Genomic DNA, 24,317 nt, shown 5'->3' with positions numbered 1-24,317 from the left:
AAAAACAAAAATTCTGCTCGTTTTTAGCTCCTACATTAGAATTTTAAAATAGAAAGTTTGAAATTTGAGCTTTACTTTGAGTTATTTGGGAAGCTCAAAACAAAAGTTACGATCAGATTACGAAAAAAAACAATTCTCTGTTTAATTTCGAAATTCGAATTTCAAATTTTGAGACTCATTCAACTCTAAACCACAAATGGGAGTCCAATTCATAGACCTAAATTATCTACTTGAAAAACACGAGACTTTTCCTCATTTCAATTCCTTTTCCTTTCTTTCTCAATTTTGATTTCAAGATCCAGTTTGAGCCATTCAAGGATCTGAAAATGAAATATTAACGTGATGTTCTAGAATCAATAACTCGGAAAAGTAAATTTCACTCGTTTTGATTATACACATGCAGTCCAAACTTTGAATTTTGAGTTTCCATTTGAGCAATTTCAAGACCTTAAGTTAATTTTATACGATTTTGAGTCCCAATTTTGCAATGTTTTAATGGTTCAAAACCATAAATTGAGGCCAATTCACAATTAAGAGCTCAGATCCATCCTCTAAGGACCATCCTAAGTATTTCTTGACACCCTTTTTTCTTAAATCCTTTGCTCCAAATCCTAATTTCAGCCACTTCTAATGCACTATAATGATTTAATGAAACTATAACCGTCCATATTTCAACTCATGCAATATCTAATATTCACATTGTTTTAGGTCACGAGAAATGTACATTTCACCATGATTTGGAGTTAGACCATCAACCGCCGACCAGGGAAGCTCTTCTGCCGGATATGGCTCGTGCGTACAGATTACTCTTAACATCATTAGGAGAAAACCCAAACAGACAAGGTTTACTCAAGACCCCGGAAAGGGCTGCCAAAGCAATGTTATTTTTCACCAAAGGATACGACCAAACTCTCGAAGGTAACACAACCTATCTACATAATGGATAATAGGTACCTACACTGATGTTGATGTACTATTTTTTAATTATAACAAAAGCAAACGAAAGAAAAAAAATACCTTCGACGACTGTGAAATTAACGCAGCCTTAAGGCAACGTGTGACGCGAGTAATTCCCAGCATGAAGCTTCATTAGGTAGGCTACTCTTACTACGGGAGATATTGAGAGAGGGGGGGATGTTTAATTATCATATGTCACGTATGTAGATGTACCTGTACTTTGACGAATACGTGTAAAAAATATCGGTGGATCGCGTAGGAGGAGGAGGAAGGGAGAGAGAATGCAAAAAGTTGGAAAAAAGCACACCGAAGCCGAAATCAAAGAAAGGAAATTGCATCAGTAAGCGTTGCCTTAGCGACAGCATTTTTCCATCTGACAACGGTTACCTAGTTACCGTATATATTTCGCAGCGTTTCTCTCTCATCGTCGTGTGTATATTTTAAATGAAAAAATCTCGCATCGTAGTCGTAAGTCAAATGTACATTGCACACGCACAATCGTACTACAATTTCCAATTTGATTTAATAAGACTTACATGTACCCTACTCGATGCTTTCAATTTATATCGTATCACTTTGGAGGAAAACTGTTGAGTTTTTCTTTCGCTTCGACTGTCTTTTATTTTATAAAATTGACGATAACTTGTACCAAAAGTCGTGTTATAGTTTTGGTCGAGACCTAATACTCGAAAGTTTTTAATTAGATAACTTGGAAGGTGTCAATTGAATCCGATAACGAATTTTGTGTATCGACTATAAGAACTATAGAAAGGTGAAGGCCAAACTGAGAATGATTTCGTAAAGATATTTCTTCTTTTATGAAGACCTAAAGGTAAAAAAGAAAGGGGGAGATTCGAATAAGTACAAAGTGCCTGTTCTCGTCATATTGTGAGAGGAAAATGTGTTCCGGAAACGTGGATAAGTAGGTCTGTAAATTTTCGTCTGAGGTATTCGCTTTTTTCCTCTACCCACGTGTATTTTACTCGATTTTGAATTTCCTGAAAGTTTTTGCTGCGATTATAGTATAGTCGAGAATAAAAAGCGTATTACATATTTTACAAAATCACTATAATACTAAGTCCTCGTGTATATCGCCTCGAGATACGTATTGAATGGCCTTTCTTATCGACAAATCGTTATTTATCGAGCAATTTTAAATGTTTTGATTATCTTTTCATTAACGAAATTATTAACCGTGTGATTGAATGCTGAAAAAAGTGTTCTTATAATGGGTTCTTTATATTACGAAATTTAATTTGAACTCGAATACATATATTCGCGTCTTTGGTTTTAATGGAGGTTTTTTCCTTTTTCGAATTTTCGATTTAAAAGCGACGATAAAGCGATTGTAACGAGATTTAAAATAATTCGTCGTGTGATTATTTTTATTCGTTTTTAAGTCACGTGTTACGTTGAGTTTTCAAAGTCCTTGGTGGGAGGGGCAGGACAGGGATAGAAGAGAAGGTTGTTGATTTTTATTGATGGAGTTGAAAGTGAAATAAATCGAATTGCTCAGTTGGGTTGTAAAAGTGAAAAAATTACGGGTATTGTGGCAATTTTGAAATTATTCGAGCAAAATATGAATGGTTCCTGTCTTTTTATATAAATTTAGGTGCTGGCAACACTGAATTAATTGAGTTTAAGCTCGTAAAATTTTTAAAGACGTGATTATCTTTTTGTTGTGTAAATTAACTATGTACCTACGTTCTTGTTTTACGACTTTTCAAAAGCCTGTTCATTGTTCTATGTTACATCGTTCGCGAACGACTTGATTCTTCAACCTTCAACTCATTTTTCGAACTAACTTTTCGTTTGAGTGATTTGAAAAATTTTTTTAAACAAAATTCGGAACATAATTGGAAATTGGAATAATTGAATGGAAATTTTAGAAGTTTACTCAAATTTTGTGGAATTAGGTTCGTTTTGATCGTTACTACTACCTACTAGGTTAATGAGTCATTTTTGAAATATTCTACATCTTATGAGTATGATTTTATTGTAGAAAATGGTGACGGAGTCGATACTTCGACAATCGATTCATTCGTGAACGATTCATACGAATTTCATAATGATTGAACGATTCTTCTTTAAATTGAATCGTTCGCGAACGATGGACTTTTTTTTGATCTTATCGTTCGTTAATGGTGAAGTTTCTTGAATGAATCTTCTACAATACGATGTTTATACGATATGATCAAATCATTTGAAAATGACGAATTTTTCAAATAAAACGGTTTGTAACCTAAAATTCAAACGATTCGTTCGCGAACGAGTTACTGTGTTTGTTCATTTTTACGACCTCCTCCAATAAATCGTTCAAGACCGATTTACATAGGTACTTTTTCGAAAGAAGAATACGGGTTTAACTTTAACGAACGAGTTTTTCCAAATAAATACATACTGGTAAATCGTTTGCGAACGACACAGTTTTGTGAACAAATCACTCCTGAAAGACGTTCGTGTGATTGAATCGTTCAAGAACGACAAATTTCAAATTTTTCTAGCAAAATGCTTCAAAGTGTAGATTTCAAAAGACTAGAAAGTCGTTCGCGAACGAGTAAGTTCATTCTCAAGAAATCGTTCCCAAAACACAAGGTTTGCACGAATAAATTGTTCAGGAACGATAGAGTATTTTTTCGAAAGAGGAGTTGAATTATAGAACCTGACGAGCAAGTTTTTTGAATAAGTTGTTGGCTATAATGTTGAGAATCGTTCGCGAACGACAAGGTTTTATGAACGAACTATCCACAACGTAACGTTCGTACGATTAATTAAATCGTTCGAGAGCGAAAAATTTATCAAGCAGAATGGTTTAATTGTATAATCTAAACGAGTCGTTCGCGAACGAATGAGTTCATTATCAAGAAAAAATGAAAGATTTATTGTTCGAATAAGAAATTGTTTACAAACGATGATAATATTTTTTCGTACAAAGAATTTTACCCTAAAAACTGAATTTTTAAAATGAATCGTTCATAAATTTTGAGGATCGTTCGCGAACGAAAGTTTTTGATCGATGAAAGAAGCGCCCACAAAATTACGTTCGTGTGATCGAATTTTTCAACAACAACAAATTTGTCTACCTAGTTGAACGGTTCAAAATGTAAAATTCGAACGAATCATTCGCGAACGAGTAAGTCCATTGTTTAAAAATCATTCACGAAATGCTACGTTTCTCCGAACGAATCGTTCGCGAACGATGTGAATATTTTTCGAAAGAAAAGATGGAGCTTTATGAGCAAAGTTTTTTAGATTCTTTATTGTTAAAAAATGTTAAGCATCGTTCGCGAACGATAAGATTTTATGAACGAAACATTCACAAGATGACGTTCTCATGATCGAATCAAATAGTTCTAGAGCAACAAATTTGTCCACGAAAACACGGTTTTTATTGTATGGAATTCAGACGAGTCGTTCGCGAACGAGTAAGTTCATTCTCAATGAATCATCCACAAAATACAATGTTTCTTCGAACAAATTGTTCGCGAATCAGCCAGTTTTATGAACAAATAATTCACATAATAACGTTCTTATGATCGAATCGTTCAAGAACGACAAAATTTTGTCTAGCAAAACGCTTCAAAGTGCAGAATTCATTCAGACAAGTCGTTCGCGAACGATGACAAATATTATTGAGAAATTGTCAACGAATCGTTCGAATAAATCTTTCACGAACGATTTCCAAAAACGAATACCTTCCTATCGCTCATTTTTTGAACGAATAGTCGACAAATGGCCAAATCGTTCACGAACGATAAAAAATTCAATTTTTCCGAATGTCTAATGAGATGAGCGAGCGAATCGTTGGGCGTTGGGAGACGTTGAACATTTCTCGGATCAAATCAAACCGTTCGTATGATCAAATTCTATAAATTCATGGAGTCGTTCGTGAACGATTGAAATTATTCGTGACAAATCGTTCACCAAATACGACGTTCGTTCGAGCTACTCGTTCATTAACGATACATCTACCCTCTTAAAGTTAAATCACCTGACACCAGTGAATCAGTATTCTCTTTGATAGTCTAATTTTATGGAAAAGGGGAGGAGTGGCCGGTGGAATGGAGGAGAGGGATCCTTGTAATTTTTAGGTATGTATTTGAAATCTAAAGCTGCCCAAATTTGATGACAATTTCAAGATAAGTTGCCTTTGAAATTAATCTGTTTGCAGTATCTTTTTGAAGATGAGAATAAAATTTCCAAAATTGAATCCCAAAAATCTCAGAGGCTCCTTCCCCTCCCATTTTGACCAAATTTCAAGAAATATAGATTCATTTTTTAGATTTCATTTCTTTGACCCCCCCTTCCCCGGGTCTCCAGCCTCTCCACTCTCCTTCAATGCTCTTAAAAATGGTCCAAAAGGTATTGAAAAATTGGAAAATGACATATCGTTGGTTAGGTACTTACCTACCTAGGTTTTTGAGTGCGCTGAGTTCAAAAATGAGCAAATTTTTTGCATACGTGGCGCCTCAATGTCCCTCCAGCTCCTCTTTTCTCTTCCTTCCATTTTGAAACAACTTGGAAAAGTTATGAAAGTGGTCTCAGGCGTGTGACATGTTGATTCCCACTGATTCGAGGACGCAGAGTCCGAAAGTTGATTTATTTTTGTGATTTGATCCTCATCGCTCGGTATCTTCGTAACTCCAATTTTGAGGTATGTGAGGGACTGGGAGAATACCAAGGGTCGAATTCGAAAAGAAATACGTAGATCGGTATCTATTTAAAATCTCATCATCTAGGGTTGCTCTCATTTTCAAGTTTGGAATTTTTAACCTCCTACTTCCCATTTTTCGTTTTCTCGCATTTTTAAAAAATACAGTACATACCTATTGTTGAACTTCCTCCTTCCTTATTTCTTATTGCGTTTAAAATAGCAAATTATCGAGAAAAATGAAAAAAAATCAGTCAAATGGTCACAATGTTGCCTCGTTTTGATTACTTGTGCTAAAAAATCCAAAAATTTGACCAATTCTCAATTTTGGAGGGTCCAAGGAAAATATTCTACTAAAATTTAAACATGTTGAAATATGTTATTTTTTTTCAATAATTTAAAAAAAAAAATTTAAATAGTTTTCAGGGTTGAAAATTTGTTTAAAAAGAGAAAAATAAAATGCCCCTGAAAGAATTCTGATCAGTTTTTTAATTCGCTTATGAGACCTTTTTTTGTTGGTGAAAATGAAGCAATTCGAAAATTAAAGTCGAGAAGAAAATTCATCTATCTAATGTTAAATAAGACCATCTTAGATTCTTGAAAATTTCACTGAAAATGGAAATTGGAAAATATAGACTCGATATTCTTACCAGGTAAAATTGTGGTGGGGGGGGGAGAAAATATCGTTTATTTTAAAAATGAAAAATTTCTTCGTCTATTTTTGCCATCAATTTATTGTCATTTACCCCTCGTCGCGGTCAATTTAAAAGACACTCAGTAATAAAAAATGACGTTGCAGAATGACGAGAGAAATAAACTGGATAATAATAACAACAACATCGTTCTGAAAACATATTCCATTTATCACTTGCTTATTTCGTTATAATATAGTAACACTCTTGTAAGTTGTAAGGTATAAGAAAACAATGTAGGGAAGATATCATGTCTCTTGTCATTCACAAGGACCTCCCTCCGACCGCGACCCCTCTGAATCAACATCCATTAAATGTGCTTTTCATTGCATCAACTTGGTAACTCAATACCTACGCAATCTCGAGCATTTCAAAATCACTATATACCTATGATATATTTCAATTTCCGTCTCGTGATTTATTTCTTGTTCGACAAGCCGTTTAATATTTTTGAAAAATGTCATAATCGGTCTATCGAAATTCAAAGGCTATGAGTAATTTTTTGCCATAAATACTTACGTCTCACTGTCAGTAATTTTCCTCTAGTTTTCTGCGATAGGGTACATTGAAATAAACATCTTTTCGATAAAATAAAACATAATGACTTTTCATTTCAACCAGTTAAACGCGAATGCAATTTATCGACACTGTAAATAAAATCATCTTTTGAGCTGCGAATGGCAAGACCTGCTCTAATGTGTAATTTTCCACTTATTAGTCACCATATTGAATGAAAATATCTCGATAGGTTTTTTCCATCGCCTTATGTAGGTGCTTAAAAGAGGTCAATTCTGTGAAAGGAAATTGCCCATCGTGATTGAATCTACCCAGGAATTTTCTTAGAATCACCATCGCAATAATGCAACGAGTGGCTGTAATGAAATTTAAAACCTTTTATGACGGGCGCGATATTTTAAAACGTCAATACTAAATTACGAGTAGGTACCTACTATAAAGCATTATCGAAGGGGTGAAGTGAAGTGGTCTAGCGTAGATAATACTTTAATGCTAAAATTCCTTATAGAGCTTTTAACCGACTTCTCAGCTTGGCCAAATTTACGGTACTTCGGGTAGCAATGGAATAAATTCGAATTACTGAATAAAAATTAGGCAATATCGATCTCTCTTCTTTATAGGAAAGAAGAGATGAGATGGACGGTGTGTGTTTTTAATAGGATTAGAGAATTTTGTGAACGTAATCAAATCGCGTGCTTTTGAAAGGATTTATTTTTGGTGTAATGTAGGACGTGTTTCGGTGGTAATTCGGAGCTTTTTATTGGGTTTTGAAGTGAATCTAATGAGCGGAGATGTGGATCTTGGTATATGTATGTTTTGGTATTGGTAATTTTTACAGTTTGGTTCGAGTCGACTTTTAATAAAACAAAGAAGGAAAATATGAGTGTGATTGGATGATTGAAAACTCGTTTATTTGAAAAATGAAATAAATCTCGACTTTTCAACTTTCAATTGTTGGATCAGAGACGAACGAATCGAAGTAAAATCCTTCGAGAGGAAAAACAACGAAAATTACCAACTGTGAACATATTTTGATTTTCTCATTAGAAATTCAGGTTTCCCAATATTTTCCCACTGGTGAGTGATTCGTCAGCATTGGAAAGGGTAATTTGCTCTCAAAATCTTGCTTTTCACTTAATTTGGCTGAGCCCAGATTGAAACTTTTCTCGATTAGGTACATATTTGTATTATTTTGATTTTTCATGATGATCGTTTCTTTTTCAAACACCCCATTTCCCCCTCCTTCCCTTCGTTCTGGACTGAAGAAAGCCAAGTCGAAAGAGCATGTAAAAATACTCCATTGATCAAAATTTCAGTCATTGGAGGTCATTTTTAGATCTTTTAGGGATTTTTAAAAATCAAATTTACCTAAGACAAAAATGGACGAAAAAGAAATCAAAATTCGTCCTTATTTGGCTAAATGACTGGAATTTGGTATAAATTCTATAATATTTGAGCGTACATATCGATTTCAAATAGTTTCGAGTTATTTTGAGTAATTCTGGAGGCTCCAGCAAGGTTTCGAAAATTGAAATTTCCTCAAAATTTTACTCAATTCAGATTCGAAAGGTGAAATTTGATGTGAACTCTATTTTTTAGCATCCTAAATTCAATTGTAAACAGTTTTGAGTCATTTGAAGCTGTTCTGGAGTCTCCAGAAAATTTTTCAAAATCAAAATTCCTAAAAAAATTTTACTTAATTGAGATAGGAAAATTAAAGATATATAAATCTTATACTTTTTTAGCATACAAATCGATTTCGAGTAGTTTCAAGCTATTTTGAGTAATTCTGAAGACTCCAGCAAAGTTTTAAAAATTTAAATTTCCTCAAAATTTTACTCAATTCAGATTCGAAAGCTGAAATTTGATATGGGCTCTATTTTTTAGCATCTTAAATTCAATTGTAAACAGTTTTGAGTCATTTGGAGCTGTTCTGGAGCCTCAAGCGAATTTTTTTAAATCAAAATTTCTACAATATTTTACCTTATAATTGAGATAGAACAATTAAATTTGGTATAAATTTTACTTTTTGAGCAAACAAATCAATTTCGAGTAGTTTCAAGTTATTTTGAGTAGTTCTGAAGCCTCCAGTAAATTTTTGAAAATTAAAATTTCCACAAGATTTTACTCAATCAAGACAAAAAAAAAATTAAGCTAGGTATTTTTGGAGCAAACTAATCGATTCCGAATACTTTCGAGCTGTTTCGAGTTGTTCTGGAGCCTCCAGCAGATTATTGAAAATTATAAATTAACACAAAATTTTACTCAATTAAGTTCCTTATAGAAAGTTGAATTTTGGTATACGAGTAAACCCTGTTTTTATGCCCCTAAATTTATTTTCAACAGTTTCTAGCCGTTTTGAGCAGTTCTAAAACTTCCAGAAAATTTTTTATAATTGAAGTTTTTACAAAGTTTGACTTTTTGGGCCTTTCCTATTCAATTGAAAACTGCTTTGAACCGTTTTGAGGCTTCCAGCTGATAAATTTAGTTCATATCCTATATTTTCGCGATATTCTGAGTCTACTGGAAGTGGTTTTAAGCGGGTTTGGAGCCTTACACAACATTTTGAGAATTCAGCTGTTTTTGAAAAAAATGCCCTGAAATTAGCCCATTCATGAACTTTTGCATCTATAAACATTAAACACCTTCAGTCGATTCAGCATGTCAAAAATAGAGTAAAAGTATACGAACCCAAACGCAGTTCTACATACTTCAAATTGTAACATTTTTTGAGAATAGGATTTTCTGACATTTGCTGGTGGCTCCAGAACCGTTCAAAGTAACTCGAAACTGCCCCCTATTCCAATTGGTTCACATAAGAGAGAGGATGCGAGGTTAAAAAACAGGGAGCATATAAAATTTCCAATTTATCGCTCAATTAGTAAAAATTGCGTGGCTGATAGGTACTGAAATTTCATCAATCGAAGTAGTTTGTTTCCAATATGGTAGCAGAGCGTGATTATAACTGAAATGTCATCATCGAACCAATTCGCTTCCAAAATGGTAGCAGAGCGTGGCTATTACTGAAATTAAATGTCACTCTTCAAACTATCCTCGTGTTCTTTAGGATTATTATTTACCTATGCTACATATAAGCTATTGGATTAGCTTCAGATGATAAACTTAAATAATTTCTGAATGTGAATACTCGATTTTTCAGATGTTCTAAACGATGCCATATTTGACGAAGAACACGACGAAATGGTCGTCGTAAAAGATATCGAAATGTTTTCCATGTGCGAACATCATCTTGTGCCATTCTATGGAAAAGTCTCCATCGGTTACCTGCCAAAAAATAAAATTCTAGGGTTGAGTAAGTTGGCCAGGTATGCAAATTTTATGCTTTTATTTTTCAACTGTTATTCTTATATCAGTTGAAGATACCTACAATAAACTATTAGGTACCTATCTAATCGATGTTTTTTTTAAATGTGTGATTTTAAACAGGATCGTAGAAATTTTCAGCCGAAGACTTCAAGGTGAGTTTACCGAAAATTACGAATACTTTCTAGTTTCTACAAATATTTTCATAATACCTGCTTATCTGTCTGATTATATTCCACAGTCCAAGAACGTCTCACGAAGCAAATAGCCATCGCTGTCACAAAAGCTGTGCAACCTACCGGTGTTGGAGTCGTCGTCGAAGGCGTGTAAGTTTTCATACCGATGAATAATGATTTGTGAAAATTAATTTTCTCTTGTATTATATTTTCATTAATTATTTTTTGTTCAATTTTTACCAGGCATATGTGCATGGTGATGAGAGGAGTGCAGAAAATTAACAGTAAAACTGTAACGTCAACTATGCTCGGTGAATTCAGAGATGATCCAAAAACCAGAGAAGAGTTTTTGAACTTGGTCCACTCGAAATGATATACAACGGCATCACATTCGAAATGTCAAGGTATTTTGAACGAATACTCATAAGTAAAATTAAATGATGAGAAAATTGGTTATTTTGAGACATTTTTTAACAATTTTCAAAGCTGAGAGTATTAGGTACCTACGTATTTATGAAACGACACAAATTAATTCCAGAAAAGTATCCCTCCGTAAATAGTTCTCTTGAGGTTTTGATATTAGAAGCGAATTTTCATCAGTGAATAAAAAAATGAAGTAAAATGATGAAATTTGTACAAATCAAACACTTGGATGTGTAAAAGTATTCTGTTTTTAAATATCAAAACATACGTATTTTAACAAAACTTTTCAACAAGTTTAATCAGGTAATCAGGTAACAATTGACTCAAAATCCTGTAAAAATTGTTCGAAATTGCTCAAAAAACTAAAATTTTTAAGATGGAAAATTTAATTTTTTTATTACATAATTTGATTAATGTTTCTTTTTGAGGATTTTGGTACTCTTAAACTTTTTTAATTTATTTCATTTTATGCTTCGACTTCAATATTTCACAAAATCAATTTTATCGTCCCCCCCCCCCTAATCAAAATACATATTATTTTGTTTTTATTTTAGCTTACCTATTAATTTATTCAATTTTTTTTTATGTTTTAAAAATTTAAATCAGTTGAGTACATTACGCTAAGTCAAGCTCAAATTTTTAAAAAAAGAATTCTTTTTTTTGTACCTCCATTTCAATTTTAATTTGAGTTATATCGTTTAATGAATTTCTTATCTAAAAGTTAAAAATTTAATTCAACTCTGAAAATTGAGATTCATTCAGTAAAATATAGTAAAAGTTGAATTTCAACTTCTTTTATTTAATTTTTGAAAGAAATACTCTGCTCATTACATGTACTTAGGTAATTTTTATTTAAAAAAATTGAATTATTGAATGTCAATTGTCAAATTAGGTAGGTGTACATACAATATTACATTTTCACCAGATTCATTTCCCAAATTTTTGTGGCATTTACTCATTTCAATTCAATTTTTTTTCAAATTTTTCAATCTTAATTAACTAGAAATGAACTGTAGTATTTTTTGTACTAAAATTTTCAATTTTCACTTTACCTATATCTACATTGTTGTTGTCGTTTTTTTAAAATTTCTCTTGTTAATCACCCTTCTTATTTGTTTTCTTATTTCAGGTGAAGAAATCCCCATTCCAATAAAAAGACAATAATAAAACGGACAATAATATGAAATACATATTAAATTTAGAAGTAGCAGCTTCATTTTAATCGTTTTCCTCGCAAATTATCTTCTATGTTTTCTTCCCACTTCGTATGTACTAAGATTATACATGAAAATGAATAACCTTTTGTTGTAATTTTTAAGAAATATTAATCAATATGTTACCATGTATTTTTTAAATACACGCTTTTGTATTATTATTATTCGTTATGTGAAGCTTTTCAAATGGACCAATTATTTTAAAATATATTCGCTTAATGTGTTTCAGAAATTATTACTTATTTTACGAGTTCGTTAATTTCACACCGTCACGTCACACCTTGAATTACCCACAAAATTTTGAGAAGAAAATTCTCCATTACGAAAACTCGTCAAAAAATTCTCATTCTTTGATTTTTCATCTTCAAAAAACTCGACTCAGTTCCAAATTAAGAAGTGAAAAGTTCAATATGGGTCAAAGTAGACACCACATTCGTAATCAGCGATGTTTAATTAGTGGTAATCGACCCTTTGTATCAAGTTTTAGCGTTTAATTAAGCCACAAAAACAAATTTTCGCAAATTCACACTTATCCCTTTTTACACTTACGATAGGCAACCCAAACCACACGACAAAATGCTCAATTTGTCCGAATTTTGACGCAAAAATACACTTTTTTCACTAGGCGAATATAGGATACTAGGAGGTTCTATGTTTCCTAATACAAAAACTTTGGGATTTTTTTACGAGCTTTTGAAAGCACTTAGAGGCAAACAAAGTATCCTCGATGGGGTTTTTGGATCCGCGGAATCCATTTCCGGTATTGGTTTCTTCTAAAAATATAAAGTTTCTGAGATATTAATATTTTTATTTAAAAAATCGTACTTTCGATATGAAAAATACGTTTCAGGTTAAAACTATTAGCATATTCGTAATCAGCGATGCTTAATTAGTAATAATCGACACTTCGAACTTCGTATTAGCTTTTATTAAGCTAAAAAAATCAAATTTTCGTAAATTCGCATTTACTCCTGCAAACGATAAAAGGTAGGCAACCCAAACGACTCCGAGAAATGTCGAATGAGCCGAATTTTGACGCAGAAATGCACCTTTTTCACTAGGCGAGTATAAGTTATTAGGAGGTTCTATGCTCCTAATATAAAAACTTTGGAATTTTTTTACGAGCTTTAGGAAGCACCCAGAGGCGAGTGAGGTATCGTAGAAGAGGTTTTTCGATACGCAGAATCCATTTCTGGTGTTAGTTTTACCCTAAAGTTCATTTGCAGTTTCAAGTGAAAAATAAAATTAACTTCAGTACAAATGATGGATTCGTGCGAAAAACACTCGCATTTTGAGGTTATGCCTTGTTAGCTTCGTTTGACAAAATATTCGACAGAATTTTTAAAAAATTCAGCATTCGAGACCTTAAAAAAATAAACCGACAAGAAAAATTCGAAAATTTTTTAAAAATGAAATATTTTATTAATAAACAATACATTTATAAATGGGATATCAACGTATACCATAAAACGTGCATTTAAGAAAAAGAATGGGAGGGGACCGGTATAGTAGGGTAGGAGAAATATGAGAAAACAAAAGAGAAACAACGATTATTGCTACAAAATAATAAAAATACATTAACAATATACAATAATTACAATCATATTCGATAACAACTGAATATACAAATTAAATAATCGAAAGAAAAAAAAAGAGAGGGAAAATAAGAAAAGGGAGGAAAACTCGATAAATATAATATTATACGATGATACATAATACAATACGCACCAAAATTCATATTCTCACATTATCTAAAAAAAAAATCGAATTAGAAAAAAAATACCTAAGATTAAAAATATCAAGTGCGTAAATACGGTAACAATACGCTATTTAATAAAAATAGGACCACTTTCACTCAACATAAAACTCACATACGCGCAAAGTCGCAGACTCACGCACTCACGATGCAAAAAAACATCCAAAAAATAAGCCACCTCTTGGAATGTTTTCGCTCAATATTGATAAAAAAAACACCTCGTACGACGATCCTCGATTTAGCGAAAGAGGAACGAGTACGATGAGAAAGCTCGATGTACTAGTACTAGGATTACTCTTGACTAAATCCTTCGGTTTCTTCGATGGCGAAAGTTAATTTCTCCACTAACTGGTCGTAGTTTTTGTACGGAGGTAAGTCGAGTCGATTGAAACAGGTGTGAGACCTCGGTAACCAACTTTCTTTGCCAACTTTTTCGATGCAGAATCTTTGCGGGCCGTTGCTTCCTGCGAAAATTTAGGAAAATAATTATTCGAGTGAGATCACTGTCTGATGATGTTACGATGAGTATATAATGCAAAAGAATGTTTCCAGTGTCACTTACCCATGAGTTCGGCGAATCCTCCGACAGGCACACGACAAGTTCCGGTAACGAATTGTAAGAGTCGAGCTCTTCTTTCGTTATCTGCGTGTCGGATGAACTGCAATGAAAAATAAGAACATTGAATAGGTATTTTGAATCGATAGGGTAGGAATTCCGAGGAAAAGCAAAGAGCACGATGGAGTTTGAGACTAACCTGCCAAAACCAAATGATTTGTTTACTGCCCCTGGTGTAATGTCTATAAATGGTGTTTCTCTGCCAGTCGTCGACGTCTATTTCTTGCATACCGCAAAGCATCAGTTCCAGTTCACGTTCGTCGAAATATTTCAACCATTCTAAAGGCACCACTTCGCTGAATCCGTCCAAGAAGGCTTTCGTTTGCTCCTCGATACCTCTGCTCATTCGCCACTCGGTCATTAATCTGTGAAATAAATCAATCGATAGATTAAAAAATAAACAAAAAAAAAGGAAAAAGAATAATCAAATGGATTTTACAAAAAAAAAAAAACAACATAAAATTGACTGAAAATATACAGAAATTTTGTACATTCAAACTGAATTTTATAAATCGAATTTTCATTTCAACTTCAGTTCATGCAGAATCACTATTTTCAACGGATTTTCGAGTTTTTATTTAAATTTCCAATTGAAACAAATGTTTAACTTTCGATACATGAATTTTGACTTCTGAATCAGTATTTCAATCAAATTTTTAAATTTTCATATCAATTTCAAATGGAAATACATTTTTTTAGAAAATTTTCAATTGATGAATTTTTGAATAAATTTTAAATTCAATTATATTTTTATCGAATTTTAAAACTTTTATTGCAATCTCAAATCTTGACTGAAATGTTGGTCGAATTTTTAAATTATTATAAATTATTTTGATTTTTATTTCAATTAAAATTGAATCATTCTTTTAACACTTTTTTTGATTTCTATTCCCATTTCAAATTTAAATTAAATTTTTATTCGATGAATTTTTGTTTCAATTTCAAATTGAACCACATTTTCATCAAATTTTTAAATTTTGATTTAAATTTGAATTGAAATTACATGAAATTTTCATCAGGTGAACTTTTTAGCTCAATTTTCTTAAGGAATGTAATTTTTATTCTAATTGCATCATTATCAAAATTTCAGATTGTTTATTTCAGGTTTAAATAGAATCACATTTTCGTCAGATTTTTAAATTTCAAACTAGATGTAAATCTCTTTAACAATTACTTACAATTTTCAAAGGTAATTTTTCATCTGCATTTTAAATAGTTGACTCTTGTTTTAACCAAATTTTTATTTTAATTATTCCAAATTAAATTGAACGTTTACAAAATTTTTTATTTTTTTTTACTGTTGATGAAGTTGATTTTTATATTATTTTTGAGTTATAACAAATTTTTAACCAAATTTCTATTCATGAATTTTTATTTTGAAGTTACATTGAATCATTTTTACTGGATTTTCAAATTTTCAGCCAAATCAAAGTTGAATAATTTGTAATTTTTAAAATAATATTTTCAAATTGAAATTGAAATTAAATTTTTACCAAATTTTTATTTCAATTTGAATTTGAATTAAATTATGCAAATTTTGTAAATTCTGCCAAAAGTTGAAATCAAATCCATTTTTGTGTAGTTTTCGAATTTTTGACTTCAATTTCAAAACAAATCAAATTTAAATCTTCAATAGATGAATTTTCATCTTATTATTGAATTGAAACAAATTTTAACTAAACTCGTGAGTCACAATAGGTAGACGTAGTTTTTAAATTTTTTATTTAAATCGAGTTTATTTGTTGAATTTTCAAAATAAATGTTGGCCTTATTTCCTGTTTGATGCATTTTCGGCCACATTTGATCGTTTTTTTTTCAAATTCACATTTTAGTTTCAAATAAAACAACATTTTTTCCAAATTTAACCGTCAAAATTTGTCAAATTTTCATAAACAAATTTTTATTTTTAATTGACGTTGAGTTGAATTTTTACGAATATTTTATTTTACTACATACTCGTATTTCTCAAATTTAAACCAAATTATAAAATTTTATTCAAATTTCCATTCAATAAATTAGTATTTCGATTCTAAAATAATAATTTTATCAAATTTTGGAATTATGTATTAGAAAATTTATTCAAACATTTTAATTTTTTTTTACCAAATTTTCCTACAGCTGAATTTCTATTAAAGTTTTCATCGAATCTTAGGTGTTTTAGCCATTGGGACAATTTTTATCAGTTTATGTATCGAAGGAGCAGCAGAACTATAATGATGATTATCAAATATCAAGAATTTATAGCTTCAAATTCATAAAAACTCCTTTAAAAATTCCCAATCATTGAAATTTTGTAAAATTCAATTCAGAAAAAAAATTAGTTTCTAAAAAATAAACAATCCTATTTGAAAAAATAACCCAAAAAGCAAACCGCAAAAAAATCATAACGCTCACCTCAAATATTCCTCTTTGTTGCTCTCCATAACTTGCACTTTATCTCCATTCTCCTTCAACTCGTGGTGATGTATTTGGCCCAAAATTTCGAAATCTACGCTGAAGTACAACTCCAGAGCGCAATCTTCGATATTATTATCACGTATCCACACCAGCGAATTATAGAATTCCGGATCAACCGATTCGATATCTTTCATGGTTAATTTCTTGTTGAGCATTTTCTTGTAGAACGGCATCGTGAATCCCGAATATATAAATCTGCCGTGGTACAAAGCCTATTCGAAGAAAGGAAAAAAATTAATCGACGAAAATTTTGCACCGGTAATGCGGAGTTTTGATTTCCATTACCATTGCGATAAACCTTCCGATAAACTTGAAATACAGTAAGTGGTCCGGATTCACGTAAGAGGCTGGATTAATTTGTAAACTGTAGTTATTCTTGTTAGCGTATTCGAATAAACAATACATCGGGTTAAGGACTTCATGCGAGAGTAAAAAGAACCATTCTCTGAAAGTTGATAACAACCGTAGATGAGAAAAATTCAGAAAACTGGAGCTCATCTACAGAGACGTTGATTATTCATACCTAGAAACACCACCGTAATCGAGACCTTCTTCGCCTCTAAATATGATATAAAGTCTACGTCGCAGTTCGTACGCTGGTAACCTCATGATCTGATGGTAAGAATCTTCGAATAACGTTTGCCGGCTAATAGTAATCTTAATATGACTGGGTAACACGTTGTTTTGGCATAGATATCTGAACTGACTCAATTTCCAACGGAACGAGCGCTCGTATGCTTTAGGAACACCGTAAATGCCTTTGCAGCTGCGGTAGACAGAAAAAAATCACAAAATGAATAAACCTGTCTCGAATACAAGTCTACGATAGGATGGAACATTGAACTAACTATTTATTAGGAACACCGGGTCGAGGATCCTGGAACGTGGTAGTTCTGGTGTTGTGATCCACAAAATATCTCACATTTTCTTCGGTATAACGTATTTCCCAACCGGGGGGTAATGGAGGCTCGTCTGGATTGATGTTAACTTCTTGCCTGAATAAAAAGTAACGACGAATGGTTAATACGAGCTCTTATTCGTAGCATTTGGGCATAAGCCTGAGTTACTTACCCTTGAGTACGAGGATCTTCCCATTGGGTAGTACGATTCTTGTGATTGACGAAATACATTCGACCATCGGGATGTATCCGTCTTTCCCATCCGGCAGGTAAAGGTTCTTGATTAGGATCGTCTTCGGCGTTACAAACGACAGCACCAGCAGCACCTGCGACACCTACACCGACACCGGACGGAACAGCGGCTACGATCGGAGCTACGGTGGCTGTGGCGTTCGTGGCGTTAGAAGTGGACGGCGAACCAGAACCGGCTGGCAGAGCAGCCGTTGATTGTCCAGCAATCGGAGCAGCTGCAGTAGAAGCAGCCACAGCAACGGTGCTACCTGGCGGTCCAGAGCCGGGCTGAAAAACAAGCGGGTATTTTTTAATTAGAAGGAATAGGATTTTTCGAGGTTTAGATTTTAAAATGTAATTTAATTTTACGAATAGAAAATACTAATTATTGCAAATGTACGAAAGAATTAACCCGAGCTCTTCGATGTTTTAAGAAGATCATTTACAGCACAAAAAAGATGATTATTTTGATCACACAAACATTTTAAAACAAAAAAAACAACATTCGTTCAGTTTGTAACAGATTAAAAAACTAGTAAAATGCAATCGTGACGAAATAACCTAATAAAGATTGAGAAAAATGAATAAATTGACGTTATTTTTTTATGATACACAGTAAAATGTAAAAATACAAGCATTCCGAGGCAGTTTCGATTGAAATGAGTGTGCTTGGGTGAAACATTCTGACGTGTCAAGATCATCGCATACGTTATTATTTATATCTCGTTATACAGGGTGTCTCAATTTGCCATTCGATTTGGCAAACTAGCACCGAACGACTGTTTTTTTTCAAATAGATACATGAAAAAATTATATGAGCATGTTCCTTTTTTGAATTTGAAGGGAAGGTAATTTTTTTTTTAATTTAAAAATCAGCCCAAGTCCTTTTTCAAAATTAAAGGCGTTACAGAAAAAATACATAAATTTGAAAAAAATATTATTCATGGTTTGGGAGATCTGATTTAAAAAAAATTTCAGATAGACCTCTGGCCCTGCACCATTACCAAAAATCCAGGGCTAGTATTCAAATTTTTTCAAAAAAAAAAAAAAAAAAGGTAACTTCACCAAAAAGTTACAAAACGCGCACAACACATTTAAAAGTGGAAAAAATTCTATCGAGACATCCTTTTGGAAATTATTTACATAAAAGTAACACGTCTTCTTCGCTATTTTTGCCAAAATAGATTACGAGTATTCTGCAACTTTTTTCACTATTTTCAGCAGAAAAATTGAAATTTCTGGCAATTTTTGACAATCTTAGCGAAAGCCTGGGCTTTTGCCAATGTCTGGCAAAAAAGGGGTATTCTTTGATTTTTGGCAGGAAACGAGAGACGATCTTAGACATTGACAAGGTTACCAAAAGGTACAACTTTTAGCAATTTTTGGCAAGAAAGTGAAACTTTTTTGCAATTTTTAACAATAAAGATGTATTTATTGGTGATTTCTCGAAAAAAAAGATTTGTTGAGAATTTTTTTGCAAAAAGGCGAAAATTTTATGCAATTTTTGGCAAATAAATGGAAATTTTTTAAAATTTTAGGCAAAACGAAAGTCTTGAGAAATTGTAGGAAAACTTGGTCTTGAAGGCAATTATTGGAAAAATAGTGACACTTTTGAAATTTTTTTCGAAATGATACCACTTTTGAAATCATTGTCGAAATGATACCTTTTTTGAAATGTTGAGACTTAGAGGCATTTTTTGAGAAAAAGCAAGGCTTTGACAATTTTTTGTAAAAGCAAGTCTTTTTAGCGATTTTTGAGAAAAAAGCAAAACTTTTGAACAATTTTATGTTATACCTAATAACTTATCAGAATTTTTAGCAAAAAAGCGAAAATTGTGAGCAGTTTCTGACAAAAAACGACTCTCTCTTACAATTTTGATAACGAAGGCGAGACCTCTAGCTTTATTTGACGGAAACCGAAATATAGTTTTTTTTTAGAAATGCCAAAGTCCATTTTTCGATTTTTGATGAATTCTTAAAAATTAAATCAATTGATCAAAAAAGTGAAAAAAATCAAAATTTTACACAATTGAGCTAGAAAGCTGAAATTTAGTACGCATTCTGTTTTTGACCTCCAAAATCGATTGAAAGCTGTTTCGAGTCATTTTGAGCAGTTTCGGAGACTTCAGCAGATGTTCGGAAATTGAAATTTGTACAAAATTGCAACAAATGTAAATTGGAAATCTGAAATTTAGTATTTAAACCACATTTTCAACCGCGAAGATCAACTTAACGCAGTTTAGAGTCGTTCGGGAGACTCCAAATATATTTTAAAAATTCCAGTTATCTAAAAAATTCCATAAAATCTGCCCAAATGAACTTCAGCACGTAACAAACGCGTTTGACGTATTTTAGTCACCTATTTGATCGATTAAAAATCACTTTTCCTTAATCAATTTCTGACAGTTCGAGACCAAATTGCATAAGAAATAATTGGAAACCAATTTTGGAAAAATTGATTTTTAAAAGTTCATCAAAATTTGAAAAATGAACTCGAGCGTTTAAATATGACCTTATGATGACCACTGAAAAGTTTAAACTCAAAAAAACATCATCTGAAATGTCACATTTGATTGGATCCCCCCCCCCATTCAGGCACTTTGAGGAGGTGACGGAATGAGGAAAAAATAAAGTCCAATTAAAAAATTGAGATCACATTTGAGTTGTCACACTATTGAGCCATTTGTCGAACTTTGATTTTGGGACCAAGGAGGGGGAGGGGGTGCTAAGGGTCTTGAAACCGACCACATCTAAAATTCAATGTCACATATTTTGTTGAATAACATTCACCTACATTTAAAGGGCCACAGTTTCACATGAATTGGAAGATCGATATTTTAAGGGGTCCAATTTAATCCAAAAATTTCGAAATGTACGTTTGGGAAGTTGAAACTCCAGGAATCTTTTTTCTTAGTCATATTTTAAACACCAGCGCGTTTTTAAGATCTCTTTCATCATTAGGGAGAAAAAATGATTTTGGGCCCCAATTTTGTCAAAAAAAAACGCTTCTTTCCACATAGTTATGTACAAGAAAAAGGATTATAGGCTTACAATTTTTTCAAAAAAAGTTCTCAAAATCAAGAAACGTTCAATTGAGCTAAGCTCCTAGGAATCTCGCGAATATAATAAAGAACATACATTTTTGCAATCAGTTTATGCAATTTTTTGGATTATTTCGAAGAATTCAAAACACGTAAGATCCTTAATCTTCATTTGATATTTATTTCTTCATGACTATACTTCGATAAAAAAAATAAGCAGAATGCATCACCCAATTTTCGAGAGGTTTCCTAATCAGTATAATAGCAGCAGAATTATACAGAACTGCGAGATATCACGAAAACAAACTTCGAGCTGATAGGAAATTTTTCATACAGATGAACAAATTCAAAATAGAAGTTGAAATTGAGAAAAATTCGACGATTTCATCACGTTTTACCCATTTTTTTTATTGCATAATAATGCATAAAATCTGACCATCTGCGTTACTTGAAGACATAAACAAAATAATCTCCAAGATTATGAAAGGCAATAACTGATTTTTGGTAGTCCAACAATTCAAATATCGAAAAAAATTTGGTACATGACGATTCTAGTCCGAAATAATGAGCAACCCAACTTTCTTCATTAAAATGATTTTTCATTCGACAAAAAAACGTATTCTTTGCTGCCACAATACGCTCCATTTTCGTAGCTCATTTCTCAATACACTAATCAAGTAATCAATCAATGATTTCGCGAATATCGTACTTCGTAGTGCACTTGATCATAATACCTGCGGATATAGAAAGCGTTGATTTCCCTGCTGCACGACATGAGCCCTTTCGACTTGCCAGTTTTGAAAATGCTGCAAACGTTCGGAATTGGGACGTTGCCAAGTAGTAGTTCGGTTATTATGATCTACGTAATAAATCCGACCGCGCGGATCACGCCGTAGTTCCCAGCCGGGAGGTAAAGGTTGCGGACGTTCCCATGACGTACTGCGTGTATTATGATCTACATAATATTTTCTGCCATACACATCAACTCTCATCTCCCATCTGAAATAATCAGTAAATGATTCATAAATACTCTTATCTCCATCCGTTTAGATATCGAATTCCTAATTTTCTAATTCTACGTATTATAATATACGTCACTGTTAGTACTCGAAACCGAGCACTGATAATTACCCAGCAGGTAGAGGTTCTTCGGCAGGTGGCCTAGCACTCGGATCGGGATTAGGTTCTTTGGAATTTGTGCCATTCGTGGATCTCGACTGAGACGAAATATCACTAGAACTAGAACTAGGCACCGGTCTCGCAGTTTGCCTGGTTGTACTTGGACTGTTACTAGGACCGTTGATGGTAGACACGTTGCTAGAGCTGGTGCTAGGACTACTGGTAATCGTACTAGGCGCAGATGATACGCTACAGCTGCTAGTACCACCGATACCGTTAGTCGTAACAACGTTATCACTAGAAGTGGAATTTGAAAGCACGACGTTGGTGCTAGCGCCGCTAACGCTGCCAGCAGCGTTACTCGACGCGGTTTCGTTGTTATCAGCTAATGAAGCTACGAGTCTTGTAAGAATAGCATCCGTTTGAGCAGTCAGTTCGGTAATTGATAACTGATTCGATGATGTCCCATCTACAGAAACGAACCAAAGTGAAAATCGAGTCTCGAATAGAGTTACAGAATAGATAATATTACGCTTACTAGTTTCAGCGCCACTGATTACTGGAGTATCGCTCATACGAATACGACCAAGGATACCACCTTCTAAACCTCCTGCGTGAAACAAATAAACCGAATCGAATAAATATATTGCCACTTCGTCGATGAAACGGTATCGCAGGAGAAAAAAATGAAACTTACTCGGCCTAAGGAAATGTTGTTGCGGTACAGCTTGCAAATCGACATTTAAACCATTAAAAAGCGTGATTAATTTCCCAACAGAAACATAACGAGAATACGAAGTAGCCCTAGCTTCAGTCATCAGTTCCAACGTTAACTCCAAGTTTTCCAATTTACCATTATAATAATGCAAAATATGATACAGCTCGACCATTCTTTGGCCTATAACCGCATCTTTACGGAATGTACTATGATCACGAACTTGAAAGCATAATCGCGAATGCGGAGTAACCAAACTGTAAAAAAAAACACGAATTAATCATCGAACATCGGCATCAATCGCCAACCGTAGAGAACTTACACAGTGTATTCTTCGTTCCATTTAGGTTGATAAGTACACTTGACTACTTCGGTTTTCTTGACGAAAACACCGTCTACGTACAACTCGATGTACGGGTTTGGTTTCAATAAAAACGTCGAACTGACGTTCTTCAAGTGAGCACATTCGACTGAAAAGAAGCACGAGAACAATTATAACAATCGCAACAATGGGTGAGATTTTTATTCCCAACGCGAATATACATACACGTTATGCTCAACTGGTAAAATCCTTGTTCTGCTGTTAACTCGGCCATTATAATTCGATCTATTTCAATTTACACGTTTCCCATATTATTCTGAAAACAAAACGACATCGATTTGAATTAATATCGGTGATAATAAAATTGAGCCACACTTCTTTGTACTCAATTTCGAACCGACTACTCTTCAATGAAATTATTCCAAGTAGTCGTCTTCGAATTCAAATTCAACTCGAGGTGTGTCCTAGAAAGATAATCAAATCGTACGAAAACAAAAATATCAGATTTTTTCAATCAACTGTTCGTTATTCAAGTGAAGAGTTTTTAATTACGTTCTAGAATGTGATACGAGATGACATATTTTCACATGCACGTATTACTTCGGTTTCACAATATTAAGGCTATTAAACAGGAAAAACAATGCATCTTATTTTGATTAAAACAATATGTAATCACGTCGACTGAGACTACTGAGAGTAATTTCGAGACGGATGAATAACGTAATATTACAATATCGCATGTTAAAGGTGGATATCAGCAAAGCAAAATGTATGTAGATAAAAAACGGATCATTTCAATAGGTGTATCTACTTACCACCTGTGCAAAGGAAAGGTCGAGTATTTCGCAACAATGTTCTTATATTAATGCACAATTATTTCACCGCAGATAACATTTGTGAAAATTGAATAATTCAGAAAAGCACTTGAAAAAATCTAATCATCAAAATGGATTAATCAATACCAAGGAAGCATACTTTGGAAAATGTAAATACAACACTTTCCAAGTTTTCGAAAAGAAAGTGAAATCATCCATGACTTCGCTTTCACTCAACACCATGATGTAGATGGAAAAAAATTCCTTAGATTCTCAACTTTTCCTACGAAGTTGAGGTTTTCAAAAATTACACTGGTTAAAAATTTTGATCATTTTTTTATCAGAAATAGTGATGTTGATATTTAGAAAAATTTCATATCGATATATCACGAT

General features: G+C 33.0%; 2 protein-coding genes across 4 annotated transcripts in view; one reads left to right on the top strand and one right to left on the bottom strand.

The window, feature by feature from the left end:
• Positions 1-12,185, top strand: part of Pu (GTP cyclohydrolase punch) — a 32,253-nt gene extending 20,068 nt beyond the window's left edge. For both annotated transcript variants that reach the window (XM_065347281.1, XM_065347282.1), the window contains exons 2-7: positions 709-918; positions 9,977-10,142; positions 10,264-10,295; positions 10,382-10,466; positions 10,560-10,720; positions 11,869-12,185. In XM_065347281.1, the coding sequence (XP_065203353.1) occupies positions 709-918; positions 9,977-10,142; positions 10,264-10,295; positions 10,382-10,466; positions 10,560-10,689 (623 nt within the window). In that variant the 3' untranslated portion in view covers positions 10,690-10,720; positions 11,869-12,185. The remainder of the gene's footprint in view (positions 1-708; positions 919-9,976; positions 10,143-10,263; positions 10,296-10,381; positions 10,467-10,559; positions 10,721-11,868) is intronic.
• A 1,167-nt stretch (positions 12,186-13,352) lies between these two features.
• Su(dx) (Suppressor of deltex) lies at positions 13,353-24,113 on the bottom strand. Of its 2 annotated transcripts, none has more exons than XM_065347268.1 (15): positions 23,925-24,113; positions 23,335-23,425; positions 23,110-23,257; positions 22,770-23,044; positions 22,611-22,682; positions 22,085-22,541; positions 21,688-21,952; positions 17,854-18,200; positions 17,631-17,777; positions 17,306-17,548; positions 17,068-17,227; positions 16,720-16,994; positions 14,465-14,690; positions 14,272-14,368; positions 13,353-14,173 (listed from the first exon to the last, which is right to left on the bottom strand). In XM_065347268.1, exons 2-15 carry the CDS (start codon positions 23,381-23,383, stop codon positions 14,001-14,003), a joined length of 2,934 nt encoding a protein of 977 aa, XP_065203340.1. In that variant the 5' UTR covers positions 23,384-23,425; positions 23,925-24,113; the 3' UTR covers positions 13,353-14,000. The 2 variants fall into 2 exon arrangements, with proteins under 2 accessions (XP_065203340.1, XP_065203341.1); XM_065347269.1 differs by lacking the exon at positions 23,925-24,113 and adding an exon at positions 23,662-23,814.
• Positions 24,114-24,317: the final 204 nt, after the last annotated feature.

The sequence above is a fragment of the Planococcus citri genome, chromosome 1, assembly GCF_950023065.1.
Source record: "Planococcus citri chromosome 1, ihPlaCitr1.1, whole genome shotgun sequence".
NCBI lineage: Eukaryota > Metazoa > Arthropoda > Insecta > Hemiptera > Pseudococcidae > Planococcus > Planococcus citri.
The sequence above is the reverse complement of the archived record's forward strand: the minus strand, read 5'-3'. Positions and strand labels throughout refer to the sequence as shown.